The 15,550-nt window shown below is 41.5% G+C and overlaps 1 protein-coding gene across 1 annotated transcript in view; it reads right to left on the bottom strand.

The window, feature by feature from the left end:
- Positions 1-15,550, bottom strand: part of scg3 (secretogranin III) — a 36,447-nt gene that overhangs the window by 3,406 nt on the left and 17,491 nt on the right. The window contains exons 9-10 of the mRNA XM_080214256.1: positions 8,646-8,726; positions 8,426-8,536 (exon numbers count right to left, since the gene is read on the bottom strand). Of these exons, the coding sequence (XP_080070382.1) occupies positions 8,426-8,536; positions 8,646-8,726 (192 nt within the window). The remainder of the gene's footprint in view (positions 1-8,425; positions 8,537-8,645; positions 8,727-15,550) is intronic.

Below are 15,550 nucleotides of genomic sequence, written 5' to 3' on the forward strand. Positions count from 1 at the left end.
AAGAAGAGCTATTAGTTGCTGAGTAACAAGCAGAATGTGTCATTTCCAGTATTTAAACACGAAAGGTGTTTGTGAAATGATGCAGTTTCATACACAACATGCAGTGCTGGCAATATATTGTTTTATAAGTACTTCTTCAATTGTATTTCCAACCGCTAATCAATACAGTGTTTATAGTGCTCAGTAATGACAAAATATGGCATAGGGCTTGAACTAATGATAACTAATGATAAAATGGAACTGGGTGCCACAAGTTTCATTTTACGTCAGTATTTCACTAACCTTCCTTCAATGCCACTCTCAGAAATGTTCATTAATGTGGTATAAGGGTCTGGCACATGCAGGGTTAATGTGGAACTGAGTTCCATACCATTTACACAATGATACAAATAGGCAGATGACCCAAACTAAAGGTCAGTGTGGTGTTGAACAGAAACTTTTTAAACATAGAAACTAGAAGCAGGAATAGGCCATTTGGCCTTTTGATCCTGCTCCGCCATTCATCTTGATCATGGCTGATCATCGAATTCAATATCCTGATCCCCACTCCTCCCACATCCCTTGATCCCTTTAGCTTCTGGAACTACACCTAATTTCTTCTTGAAATCAGACAACATTTTGGCCTCAACTCCTTTCTGTGGGAGTGAATTCCACACATTCACCAACCTATGGGTGAAGACATCTCTCGTCAGCTCAATTCTAAAAGGTTTACCCCTTATCCTCAAACTATGACCTCTAGTCCTGGACTTCCCCACCATCGGGAACATTCTTTCTGAATCTATCCAATCTAACCCTTAAAATTGTATAAATTTCCATGAGATCCTCTCTCACTCTTCTAAAATCTAGTGAATATAATCCTAACTGACTTAGTCTCTCCTCATTTGACAGTCCTGCTATCCCAGGAATCAACCTGGTAAACCTTCGCTGTGCTCCCTCTATAGCAAGGACATCCTTCCTCAGGTAACGACAGCAAAACTGCACACAATACTCCACATGTGGCCTTGCCAATTCTCTATACAATTGCAGCAAAACATCCCAATCCCTAACCTCAAATCCTCTCGCTATGAAGGTCAACATACCATTTGCCTGCTGTATCTACATGCTTACTTTCAGCAAGTGATGCACAAGGACTCCAGGATCTTATTGAGTATCCACCTCTCTCAATTTACATCCATTCAAATAATAATCTGTCTTCCTGTTATTGCTACCAAAGTGGATAACCTCACATATATCCACATTATACTGCATTTACCATGCAGATGATCACACACTCAGCCTGTCCAAATAACGCTGAAGCATCTTTGCATCCTTCTCACAGCTCACCTACCCATTCAACCATCTGCAAATTTGGAGACAATACATTCAGTTCCCTCTTCCAAATTATTAATATACAATGTGAACAGTTGAGGTCCCTGCATAGATCCCTGTGGAACCCCACAAGTCATTGACTGTCAATCAGAAAAATACCTATTTATGCCAACTCTTTGCTTCCCATCTACTAATCAGCTTTCTATCCATCAAAACATTATCTGCAATCCCATGTGCTTTAACTTTACATAGTGGTGTGTTATGTGAGACTTTGTTGAAAGTCTTTTGAAAGTCTAAATAAACCACATCTACTGGTTCTCCTCGGTCAACTCTGCCAGTTGAATCCTCAAAGAATTCCAGTAGATTTGTCAAGCATGATTTCCTTTTTGTAAATCCCTGCTGACTTTGTCTGATTATTCCACTGCCTTCCAAATGCTGAGTTATAAAATCCTTGATCATAGGCTCTTGCAGCTTTCCTATTATCGATGTTAGGCTCACTGGTCTATATTTCCATTTTTTCTCTCTACCTCCCTTTTTGAATAGTGGGCTTACATTAGCTACTCTCCAATCTGTACGAACTATTTTAGAGCCCAAGGAATTAAAAAAAACACCAATGGATCGACTATTTCCAGGGCCAGCTCATTAAGTATTCTGGGATGAAGTCAGGACCTAGAGATTTATCCACCTTCAATCCCATCAATTTCCCCCAAAACCATTTCTCTACTAATGCTGATTTCCTTCAGCTCCTCACTAAGACGTGTACATGGAGATAGTTCCTTACTGGTACCCTTTACTGTACATAGTTATAAGTAATGAATAAAGATTTAAGAACATAAGAACATAAGAAATAGGAGCAGGAGTAGGCCATCTAGCCCTTCGAGCCTGCCCCGCCATTCAATAAGATCATGGCTGATCTGTCGTGGCTCAGTTCCACTTTCCCGCCCTCTCCCCATAACCCTTAATCCCCTCGCTTATCAAAAACCCATCAACCTGCGTCTTAAAAATATTTAGCGAGGCAGCCTCCACCACCTCAATGGGCAGAGAATTCCAGAGATTCACCGACCTTTGAGTGAAGAAGTTCCTCCTCAACTCCGTTCTAAACCGCCCCCCCTTTATCTTGAGGCTGTGCCCCCTAGTCCTACTGTCCTTTCTGAGCAGGAAGAGTCTCTCCACCTCTATCCTATCCATCCCATTCATCATCTTATATGTCTCAATGAGATCTCCCCTCATTCTTCTAAACTCTAACGAGTACAAGCCTAATTTATTCAGCCTCTCCTCATAGCTCAACCCCCTCAACTCCGGTATCAGCCTAGTAAACCTCCTCTGCACTCCGTCCAAGGCCAAAATATCCTTGCGTAAGTGCGGCGACCAAAACTGCACACGCACTCCAGCTGCGGCCTCACCAATGCCTTATACAGCCGCAGCAAGACCTCCCTACTTTTATATTCAATCCCCCTCGCTATGAAGGCCAGCATCCCATTCGCCTTCCTGACCACCTGCTGCACCTGCTGGCTGGGTTTTTGCGACTCATGCACAAGGACCCCGAGGTCCCCCTGCACCGTTGCCTGCTGCAGTTTTTCGCCACGTAAGTAATAGTCCTTCCTACCATTCTTCCTACCAAAGTGGACCACCTCACACTTGCCAACATTAAATTCCATTTGCCATTTCCTGGCCCATTCGCCCAGCCTATCTAGATCCTTCTGCAGACTCTCCACACCCTCCGCACAATTTGCCGTTCCACCAATCTTGGTGTCATCAGCAAATTTCGACACCCTGCACTCGGTTCCCTCCTCCAGATCATCTATATAAATGGTAAATAGCTGAGGCCCCAGCACCGACCCCTGGGGCACTCCACTAGTCACCATCCGCCAATCCGAATAGCACCCATTAACGCCCACTCTCTGCCTCCTATTTGACAACCAATCCTCTATCCACGCTAACACCCTACCCCCAACTCCATGCCCCCTTACCTTCTGCAATAACCTCTTGTGAGGTACCTTGTCAAACATCTTCTGAAAATCCAGAAAGACCACATCCACCGGCTCTCCTCTATCCACTGCCCTAGACACATCCTCATAGAATTCCAGTAAATTTGTCAGACACGACTTCCCCTTAACAAAACCGTGCTGTGTCTGCTCTATCAAGCAATTCCCCTCAAGATGCCTCGCTATTTCCTCCTTGATGACGGATTCTAACATTTTACCTACAACAGACGTTAAACTAACCAGCCTATAATTCCCTGCCTTTTGCCTGGCACCCTTCTTAAACAACGGCGTAACATTAGCCGTTTTCCAATCTTCCGGCACTTCCCCGGAATCCAGTGACGTTTGGAAAATAACCACCAATGCATCCACTATCACCTCCGCCATTTCTTTCAGAACACTTGGATGCATTCCATCCGGTCCTGGGGACTTGTCCACAATCAGTCCCTCCAGTCTGTTGAGTTTCTGTTTAACATACAGAAGATTACAAATTTGAACACACCTCTTGTAACCATCACAATCCCAATAACAAACATGACACCTGCCTTCATATATATTATCAAAGCATTTTACAGATAAAGAGAAAAATCTTTCAATTGATAAATTGTAATATTGAGAAGTACAAATATTATACAATATATGCAAATATTAAAAAAAACTCATTTAACAAGTCTCTGCTTAACAGCACACTGACCTTTGGTCTGGGTCATCTGTCTTCTCACTTGCAATAGGAAGGCTGGGATAAGTTTACTTTCTAACACTCTGGACAATATCAGCAAAAAAGAGAATACCAGTTCATCTCAGCTCTGACATCATCCCTCAGTGAAGTGGGGTCACGTATAGAAGCATAAAGACACACAGCCACATTTTCTGATTTTATTTTAAAATGGTTTAACTGTTCAGTAAAACTAAATAGGAAATGTGAAATAGCAATGTTCCAGCAGATTGCTGGTACACAGCAAACAAATCACTTTTAACATTGTGATCCTACCATTTATTTTTACATGATCTAGTCTTGTTCGCATTTAGTGTTGCTGCAGTTTAAAATATTTTGTTCCACCTTTATCCACGTACAACATGATTGCTTTGAGTTTTGAGCTGGGATATCATTTTGTCCTCAAACATTTCTCAAAAGGCTGCAGTGACCTTCCAGTTACTGCAATGGAACAGATTTTGTTCATCGAGCAGTTGGTAAACACCTTGGGGGATTATGTGGAGACAGTTGATAGAACTCTGCCTTAGATCAGCCACAAGAAAAATCCGAGTCAGATTTTAAACAAGTATTTTTGCTTTCTAGCTTGTGTACGGTGACTAATGAAAAAGCAGCAGCTTTGAGTAAATACACAGAGGGTGTTATTTCATATCGAAAGCAGTGGCGGGCAGTACTATTATCATTTGAAATACAACCTTTAAATTACAAGTAATGTTAACAAATGTGCTTAATGTTCATCTTCATTCACCATGTAATTAAAAATGTGATTGATGAACATAGGGAATGAATTACAATCTTTAAATAATGACTTTTTTATATAAGTGCCATATTTTTATGTGTTCCCTGTTTTCTGTAGAACCATATTGTCAAACAGCTCTGTCATGGTTGTGATAAAATGACACAGACAATCAGAAATAAGTTTAAGTTTATTTATTAGTGTCACAAGTAGGCTTACATTGAATGAAGTTTCTGTGAGAATCCCCGAGTTGCCACACTCCAGCATCTGTTTGGGTACACTGAGAGACAATTTAATGTGGCCAGTGCATCTAACCAGCACTTCTTTTGGACTGTGGGAGAAAACCCATGCAGATACTGACAGAATGTGCAGACTCTGCACAGACAGTGACCCAAGCTAGGAATTGAACCTGGGTCCCTGGCGTTGTGAGGCAGCTGTGCTAACCACTGTGCTACCATGCCATCCATTGCATATTTCTCAGAAGGCTAAGGAAATCTAAAATTGCTGAGAGCCCAATAGCATTTGCAAAAAGAGTTGGCTGGTTTTCATCGAGACCCTCAGTCGTGATGCTGCCTGACCTGACTTCAGGGAGGAAAATCCCACCCAATGTGTCATAGCCATTGGCTAACTGAACTTCAATCCATTAATCAGGAATTTGCAAAGGTGAGTTTTCAATGATTAAACATTAAAAAAAGGATCAATTCTTAAGGAACTTTTCATTTCAGCCTTCTGTAACTCAGATATAACAAAGTGCTCTGTGGTGTGTTTTGAGGTGAGAATTGCAGCAGGATATTACAGCCCCCTTGTTGCCAATGGGGTTTCCTGTCAAACATAACCCTTGCTGCCAGGAAGCCTGCAGTTGAGTCGTGCTGTTGGTGCCGATGATGTAACTGCCAGCAAGATTTCGGTGAGGTTTATTTTAATCCTACCAACTAATTTCCATTCACGCATTCCATTTACACCAAACCACACCAACTCCAAGAAGGATGATCACCCATAAAAATGCTGCTGTAGAAATTAGAGAGAAACTTGTGTAAACTGTTCTGAAATCTGGATCTTCTGACTGTTCATGAAAACTAGACCAAAGCAATAATTTCCTGTTGGAAATTGCTCCAATAATTCAATGCAACCTCAAACTTGATCATCCTTCTAGGTAGCGAGGGAAAGCTGCTCAGGCAATGATCTGACATGTTGACTGCATGACAAGATATTTACAATCTGCCTTTTCTGGACCATTTCATTCATTTAAACTCTGATCTTTCACAGAATTCATAGAATCCCTAAAGTGCAAAAGGAGGCCAGTCAGCCCATCAAGTCTGCACTGACTCTCTATACTCCAATCCCCACACATTTACCGTGCTGATCCCCTAACCTGCACATCTTGGGACACTAAGGGGCAATTCACCATGGCCAATTTTTCTTTTCTTTACTCAGAGGGTAGTAAGGGCGTGGAATGCCCTGCCTGCAGCAGTTGTGGACTCGCCAACTTTAAGGGCGTTCAAATGGTCAGTGGATAGGCATATGGATAACATTGGAATAGTTTAGGTTGGAGGTTCATTAGATTGGTTCCACTGGTCGGCGCAACATCGAGGGCCGAAGGGCCTGTACTGCGCTGGAATGTTCTATGTTCTAATCCACCTAACCTACACGTTTTTGGACTGTGGGAGGAAACCCACGCAGACACAGGTAGAACATGCAAATTCCACACAGACAGTGACCCCAGTGAAATTGAACTCAGCTCCCTGGTGCTGTGAGGCAGCAGTGCTAACCACTGTGCAACCGTGCAGCCCAAATTAATTGATTAAAACTCCAAATATTCATCCATTGCCAAATATTTAGCACGCTAGTCTTGACAGTTAAAGAGAAACATAAGGATCAAAATGGTTCTGAAAACCCTGATTACTCTACGTACCTCAGACAGCATGATGGCACATTTGGTAGATATGTGACCTCAGTCTTTTGTTTTTTCTCCCAGGGGACAAAGGTGGAAGAGAGAATGTCCGGGGCGTGTAGCATCCTTGATTATGCTGGCTGCTTTTCCGAGGCAGTGGGAAGTGTAGACAGGGGCAAGAGGGCTGGTGTAACGAAAGCACTCCTGTTCCTCCTGGCCACAAGGAGTGCTGTGAAGGAACCTGCCCGCCTGCTGAGGACCTCACCTCATGGCAGCTGCCATGTTTCCCAGGCCGCCTAATGTTAAACCTGATTAAATCTGAGGCCCTGTTAATATTTTTAAAATGCCAACCTGGCTACTGGTAGTAGACTAGATGTCCAACTCTTGCCCTGCTGGAATAAAACCAGGTGTTGAGGGGGTGTTGGAGATGGCTTCATCTCACACTTGGAATTTTACTCTATTTAATCTCCCACTGCTACCAAATCCCACCCACTCATCCACATTAAAATTACTCCACAGAATGATGTAACAAAGAAGGAGTACACTCCGGTACATGTTTAAGCACGAGATAATCTGATATTTAGTACTGGTTTTTCAGAATCTGATGTACAGGGCTCTCTGAGAATCATTTCTAATGGAGCACGTCGTGAATGATATATTAATTCATCTGTCACTTCTCAAGAAGCCATGGGACAGACAGTGGAAAATCTGACCTATATTTCAAGTGTGTGTTCGCAACTTTTATGCTATGTTTAGTATGTAATATTCTTGAAATCTTTTGGACTGAAGTAGTTCTCAAGAGAAAGCAAATTACACTTTACAATTCAATTTTAACCTAGCTCTCAGATACCATAAACTAAATTTGATTATGTACAGTCTTGTGTGTTATACTTCCAATCAGAAAAGCCATCAACGCCTGGAGGATTGGCCATGACTAGAAAGAAACAAGCCACTTCTGCACTCTCCTTTGCAACGAGCAATGCATTTTATTCTTTTAGATACAGAATTGGCCCAAAAGTGAACCAGATGGGTTTTTATGGCAATAGTTTCATGGTCATCATTAGATTTTTAATTCCAATTTTTTTTTTCACTGAATTCAAATTTCACCATTTGCCATCATGGGGTTTGAACCCAGGTCTCCAGAGAATTACCCTGGGCCTCTGGATTGCTAGTCCAGCAACAATATCTTTATGTCGCCAGCTCCCCAGTTGGTTATATAGTGGTGGTAATTAGTGCAAACAACAGTTGCTTCCTCAGACTGCCACTCATGTGTGAGTTGGAAAATCTACGTTTCCGTTGAACTTACCGTTTGCAGGTTGGACATGAAGCTTTTTCCAATAAAACAGCAAAGTATTGGTGTTGACACATCTTTGGTTTAATGGAAGATGTGGTAGAGCATTCCTCAAACGATTGGTGGATAAGGGGCGGAGGAGAGGGATTTCTTTTGAATTACCATATCGTATACTGTCCAGCAACCCAGTTCAGAGCCTCTTGAAGTCCTCTATTGTACAATTCTGTAAGCCCTCGGACTTTCACAGACAATTTTTTGGTTAGGTGTTGTTGAGTGAGCATTTGGCTATTTCCCCAACCAAATTGCTGCGCTCTACACTATAGCACGTCACTGATTTAATGAGATTCCAAAATGTATTTCCTGTTACTATGGAATTGCAAAGTCCTGTGAAATCATTGCCTTTAAGAACTTGAATAGGCATCAGGACAGTCTCATGTTCCTACTTATTCATTCACTTGAAGGGAATGTCACCCTTCATTAAAGGGAATAATTTTGAACTTTGTACCTTTCGAACTTTCTGTTTTGTCTACTTCTTTTGTGGAGTCATCAGAACTTGCAGTTTCTTTCTGCAGCTTTCCAAAATTATTCTTTGTGCTGTCTATGTTCTCACTCCTATCTGCAGAGAACAAACCTTAAATTAGTATGATTTTCTGTGCAGAACTTATATTCCTGGGAAGGGGATATAATTGTTTCAATTTTCGTGTGCATTTAGATCTCAGCTTTACCTGTTTCCTTATTGATGGAGTAAGTCTTGCCTTTGCCAAGCTTGTTCTTTGTCTGCACGGCTATCATTGCATCCAAATTCTCTGCAGGAAAAACAAGAGTTCATTTCTGAATGACTCTCACTCTTTTCGAACAATCTTTAAATATGCACTCTTAGATAATCTGGTGACAAGTTGGGTCCAGTGATCTGGGTTGTTTCTAGCTGAAGAGTAATCACTTCCACACCTTTTTATCCTCTCCCCTCCCTCGCAAACAAATTCTTTCCAGCAATCCTGGAGTAATATGTAAATTAAAATAAAATCTAAACAACATGTAAACTTGTCAACTCTTTGGCGACATTCCCTCTTTAGTATATTTCTCAGAAGGCTAAGGAAATTTGGCATGTCCACGATGAATCACCAATTTTTACAGATGCACCATCACAGAAAGCACCCTTTCTGGATTAATCACTGCTTGGTATGACTCCTGCTCTGATCAAGACCACAGGAGACTGCAAAGCATTGTGAACATAGCCCAGTCCTTCACACAAACTAGCCTCTCATCCATTGACTCTGTCTACATTTCCCTCTGTCTCAGAAAAGCAGCCAGCGTAATTAAGGATTCCACGAACCGCAGACATTCTTTCTTCCACCTTCTTCTGTCAGGAAAGAGATACAAAGTCTGAAAATACGTACCATCAAACTCAAGAGCACTTCTTCTCTGCTGCCATCAGACTTTTGAATGGTCCTATCATATAATTAAACTGATCTATCTCTACACCCTATTTGTAACTGCAACACTACATTCTGCGTCCTATCCTTTTCTTCTCCCCTGTGTATTCTATGAGTGGTATGGTTTGTCTGTATAGCATGCAAGAAACAATACTTTTCACTGTATACTAATGCATGTATCCACTCCCTTCACCACCGATGCTCAGTAGCAGCAGTGTGTACTATCTACAACATGCACTGCAGCAATTCACCAAAGATCCTTAGACAGAACCTTTCAAACCCACGACCACTTTCATCTCAAAGGACAAGGGGCAGCAGATATATGGGAACAGCACCGCCTGCAAGTTCCCTTCTAAGTCATTCACCATCTGGACATTTTTACACCTCACTTTTCATAGAACATAGAACATAGAACACTACAGCACAAACAGGCCCTTCGGCCCACGAGTTGCGCCGATCACATCAACACCTACCAATCTATAGACCTATCTATAACCCCCAATCCCATAAAACCCCATATACTCATCCAGAAGTCTTTTAAAAGACCCCAGCGAGTTCGCCTCCACCACCACTGACGACAGCCGATTCCATTCACTCACCACCCTCTGAGTGAAAAACTTACCCCTAACATCACTTCATCTTGGGGTTAATGGCAGGAATAGATGTGTTTATTCAGAAACTGCCAGCGTAAATGACACTGCCACAAATTGCCGTTCCTTTGCAGTCCCTGGGTCAAAATCCTGGAATCCCCTCACTAATGGCATTGGGTCAACTCACAGAACACGGACTGCAGCAATTCAAGAAGGCAGCTCACCACCTTCTCAAGAGCAACTGGGATGGGCAATAAATGCTGGCCAGCCAGCGACGCCCATGTCCCGTGAATGAATAAAAAAAGTGACAATAATAAATCAAATTAAATCACATTCCCTCAACAGAATTCATGTAATTTTGGCTTCATCTTGACAGCTTGTCCAAACCTTCAGAAATAAATGATCTGGCCTTAATTTGACAGCAGCTGATTGATGCACTAAGCTGATCCAGTTGGACATTCCAAGATCTTGATTAATACAGAAAATGTCCAAGTTGCAGATTTATCTCTTACTGCAACCTTTGATGCACTGATTACACAGCAGGCAAGCTTCTTTCAGTAACAGGCTACACTGATGTCCCATTCTGCAACAGATATTCAAGTCTTCAGAGACAGACAGTTCCTACATTGCAGATCCCAAATAGTGGTTTCTATTTTACTGTCCTTTCTCCTCCTCACTAAAGATATACACCCGGATTTAATAAAAGATGCTACATGCACACATGTATAAGGAACTACAGTTTTCAGGTGCTTAGTCTGTGTTAAATGAATTCATATTTAATTTACAATGTGTAACATGCAATGTAATTTAAATATAAATGCAGCTAATTATTATAAATTAGTTCACAGCTGTAGACAGATAAATGGCGATGAGACAGCTGCACCGTTACTCACCTCCATTTTTACACCTCACTTTTCATCTTGGGGTTAATGGCAGAAGTAGATGAGTTTATTCAGAAACTGTCATCGTAAATGACACTGCCACAAACTGAAATTAAAGCTACTGTTTCAAAGCAGGCCATTCAAGCACCTAATCACAGCTAAATCACATTAGTTGCTCAGCACCAATTGATTGCTAAGTAGACACACAGTCTGGACATAAATGGATGCCCAGTATCTAGGCAACTAAGGCTTTTATCTGCTGATTCCTGTAGAATCATACAACACAGTCACTTTTCTCCAATAGCAACTCGAATCCTGTGCACAAAGTGTTCACATCAGCATTTTAATATTTGCAGTCCGGCACATTTATCAAACACCTCTGAGTAAATTTTGAAAGATTACAGGGTGTTGCTTTTTATTTTAATTACTTCCCTTTGTTTTGCTGGAATTTGCTTAACTGTACATCCATTTCAGTGGCAACTATGGAACTTCATGATGAATACTGGAGCCTTCCTTGAAACTTTAAAAAAATCTGTGGATCTGTTTGGAAGATTTATGATATTGTCTGTAACTTAATGTAAGGTTGTTGTTTAAAATATAGAATGCCTACAGTGCAGGAGAAGGCTGTTCTACCAATTGAACCGATTCTCTGACAGAGTACCCTGCCCACTCCCAGTAACACCACACATTTACCATGGTCAATCCACCCTAACCTACATATCTTTGGACACTAAAGGACAATTTAGCATGGCCAATCCACCCTAACCCGCACATCTTTGGACTGTGGAAAGAAACCAGAGCACTCGGAGGAAACTCGCACAGCCATGAGGAGAACATGCAAATGCTACGCAGACAGTCACACAAGACCAGAACTCAGGTCCTTGGCGCTGTGAGGCAGCAGTGTTAACCACTGTGCCACTGTGCCGCCCTCTAGAATTAAGTATGATTTAGTTAATCAGCCTGACATATTGGAACATTATTCAGGTTTTTAGCAAAATTAATACAATCAGAACATAAAATTGTTAGTTGTAACAATTATGTTGCCTTGTAACAAATAATTTAAATTACATTTCCCAATTCAATGGCTTATTGCATCATATTGTAGGAGTGTATTGAATATGAGTGGAAATGCATAAAGAAAGTTGAGGTGTTCAAATCCATCTCAGACTCATGGGTTCAAACCCTCACCTCTTCTCTTCTAGCTGTAAATTGCCTTGGAAATATTTTGCTGTTCCTTCACTGATTCCGAGTCAAAATCCTGGAATTCCCTCCCCAACAGCGGTGAAGTTTCTCCTGTTCCATCCTAAATCTCTTTAGTTTAATTTTATATCCAATGACCTCTCATTCTAAATCCCTTAATCACTATAAACAGACTACCCCCACCTACTTTCAGTCTCAGTAATAATAAAGAGTTGGCCATTTAACACTAAGACGAGGAGAAATTTCATTACTTGAAGTGATGGAAGCAGTTTGCAGCAGAGAACATTGTGGGAAACCTTGACCTAGTTTCACTCACTGTGAGAAACTGCCCTTAACTCCCACACTGTGACCTTTTTTCCAACAAGCTCTTCATTCAATTTGTTAGCTTCCTAATAATTCCATCCTCCTTCCTCTTCTGTATTAACCCCCTATGTGGCACCTTGTTGACAGCATCCTGAAAAGCTATGTACACCACATCCATTGCATTTTCCCAGCCAACTTTTCAAAGGATCAATCAGCAACAATGAACGATGTATTGCAAGCGTTGTTACCACAAGATCCCACAAACGTTAGTGACATGAAGAAAATGCCAATGAATCTGTGTTTGATAGCATTGGTTGAGAACGGAATGTTAACCTGGACTTGCTGCTCCTCAAGCAACGATATTGGATGTTTAATGAGCAGACTGTAGGAAATCCAGTTCAAAGTCTTATCTGAAGAATGGTACCAAGACTGCCTCGGTGCTGCACCAGTGTGTCAACCTCAATTAGGAGCTCAAACCGCTGGCATGAACCTCAAATCCACAGTTCTCTGGCTCAGTCATGATGCTGATGTCAACTGAACTAAACCAACACAGATGGGACAGTGGTTAGTACTGCTGCCTCACAGTGCAGGGACTCGGGTTCAATTCTGGCCTCGGGTGACTATCTGTGTAGCGTTTGCATGTTCTCTCCATGTCTGTGTGGGGTTCATCCAGATGCTCCCATTTCCTTCCCACAGTTCAAAAATGTGCAGGTTAGGTGGATTGGCCATGCTAACTTGCCCCTTATTATCCCAAGGTATGTAGGCAGAGAGGGTAAATATGTGGAGTTGCAGGAATAGGGCCTGGGTGGGATTCGCTGTTGAAGAGTCAGTGCAGACTGGATGGGCCAAATGGCCTCCTTCTGCATTGTAGTGATTCTGCAGTTCTATTCTAACACTTGAGAGGCTGAGGGTGTGTGCGTAGCAATGACTATTTTCATTAAAATCACCTTCTTTCAATATAGACTAAAATAACCAATACTAAAGTGGAAACAGACACTCAACTAATATTTAACAATTTTATAATGTTTGCTTTTCTGCTTTCACTGTCTATCAATAAATCAGTCTTGAAATGGTGCACAGTACTGTCAATGAAAATAGGGTGTAGAATAGATGAAAACACTCTCTTTTGTAATGTTTGAGGAAGGTAGCCCTGTTAAAGTGCTTCACTTTAAAGGTTTGGCCGCAAAGCTTCTCCATCAATAAAATTAATATTTAATGTGAACTTGATACGTTTTCCAGTAAAATGTGTATGTGCTATATTTATCAATGGCATCATAATGCTCCTGTGTGCCTTTGCAATTGTGAAGGTGAATTTCAAAGTGATATCGCTGGTAGCTGATTGAACTTGATGCTGAAGGAATCGCTGTGAGGTTTCTCTGTGCTCCCCTATGAGGGATTCAATGTCACTGAGCCAAAAAGAAGACGTGTAAGACGTGTGAATTGTGCCACAGGACGATTCCTAGCTCTCCTCACCACCTGCAAGTGCCAGACACTTTAATATTGCAGTTGATTTCTAGCTGTGCGGAGCCTGATTACTGTAATCACACTTCCCAGAACTGTCCACTCATACTTTCCAATGACTTTGAATTGCATTGGAAAAACATTTGAAGGATTGATTTCTTATCCCAGGCCTGCAATTTTCAGATGGTGACTGACGGACGACGGAACCGTGCACAGCCTAAATGATAGTTGAAGAATTTAATCTGCCAATCTTTCAATGTCTGTCCAGCATGATTTTTATTTTTCAAAACATTCTTACTTTTCTCTCTTGTGAATTGTATAATAATGCAATATGATAGTTACCATATTGTATAGTACAGGTGGTATGGTGGCACAGCGGTTAGCACTGCTGGCTCACAGTGCCAGGGTCTCAGGTTAAGGCCTCAGGTCACTGTCTATGTGGAGTTTGCACATTCTCCCCGTGTCTGCGTGGGTTTCCTCTGGGTGCTCCGGTTTCCTCCCACACTCCAAAGATGTGTTGGTTAGGTTGATTGCTAAATTGACCCTAGTGCTAGGAGGATTAGCAGGGTAAATATGTAGAGATACGGGAATAGGGTCTGGATGGGATTGTGGTTGGTGCAGACTTGAAGAGCTGATTGGCCTCCTCCTGCACTGTAGGGATTCTATGATATTCTAGTAGAAGAGTTAGAAAATAGTTAAAACCTAAGGCACATTGATAGAGCTGAAAGAAGATGCAGTAATCAATAGTTTCTGTTGTAAGATATTCACTAAGTGATCTTGGTTATATTAGACGCTCGATTTTAACCAGAGCGTCACAGTGAGGCTTGTACCTAATGTGATACATGAAGTAAATTGATTTTTCAAGGGGTCAAATATGCTTGGGTTATTTTTCATCATCATAATATTGGCTGTTACTTGGAATAAGAGTAGGAGAAAGTAAAGAACAAGAAACAGTCATTTGACCTTCAAACTTGCCCCATGCAGTCTCTGTGCAAAATCACCCTCCTCATGGATTACTTCCAAACTCCACAGCCCATTTATTTCCTACTTTGGAAGATCCAAGTTTATTCCCCTACATTCCCTGCAAGCACTTCAGATGTACGCCTCTGTAACCACTTCCCGCTGCTTCAGAAAAGCAGCCAGCATAATTAAGGACCCCCTGCACCTGGACATTCTCTCCTCCACCTTCTTCCATCAGAAAAAAGATACAAAAGTCTGAGGTCACGTACCGACCGACTCAAGAACAGCTTCTTCCCTGCTGCCATCAGACGTTTGAATGGATCTACCTTATATTAAGTTGATCTTTCTCTTCACCCTATTGGTAACGTTAACACTACATGCTGCACCCCCTCCTTTCCTTCTTCCCTATGTACTCTATGAACAGTATGCTTTGTCTGTATAGCATGCAAGAAACAATACTTTTCACTGTGTGCTAATACAAGTGACAATAATAATTGAAATCAAATTAAATCCTGTTCTCAATATATAAAGATACAATTTGCTTTTTAAAGGTTCTGAAATAAAAGTAGAATGACTATGGTTGCTGGTAGTCTGAGATGAAGACAGAAAACGCTGGAAATATTCAGCAAGTCTGATCGAGTTTGTAGTGAGAGAAGGAGGATTAATGTTTCAAGTCAATAACCTTTTATCAGAGCAATGAAACCCTGTTTCTCACGCACCACAGATTCTGCCTGAGCTGCTGAATTTTTTTCCAGCATTTTCTGTTTCTATATTTCTCTGGAAGGATGTTTGGATAAAAAAT

Source organism: Carcharhinus amblyrhynchos, chromosome 28, assembly GCF_965287045.1.
Source record: "Carcharhinus amblyrhynchos chromosome 28, sCarAmb.v2.hapA, whole genome shotgun sequence".
In the NCBI taxonomy this organism is placed as follows: Eukaryota; Metazoa; Chordata; class Chondrichthyes; order Carcharhiniformes; family Carcharhinidae; genus Carcharhinus; species Carcharhinus amblyrhynchos.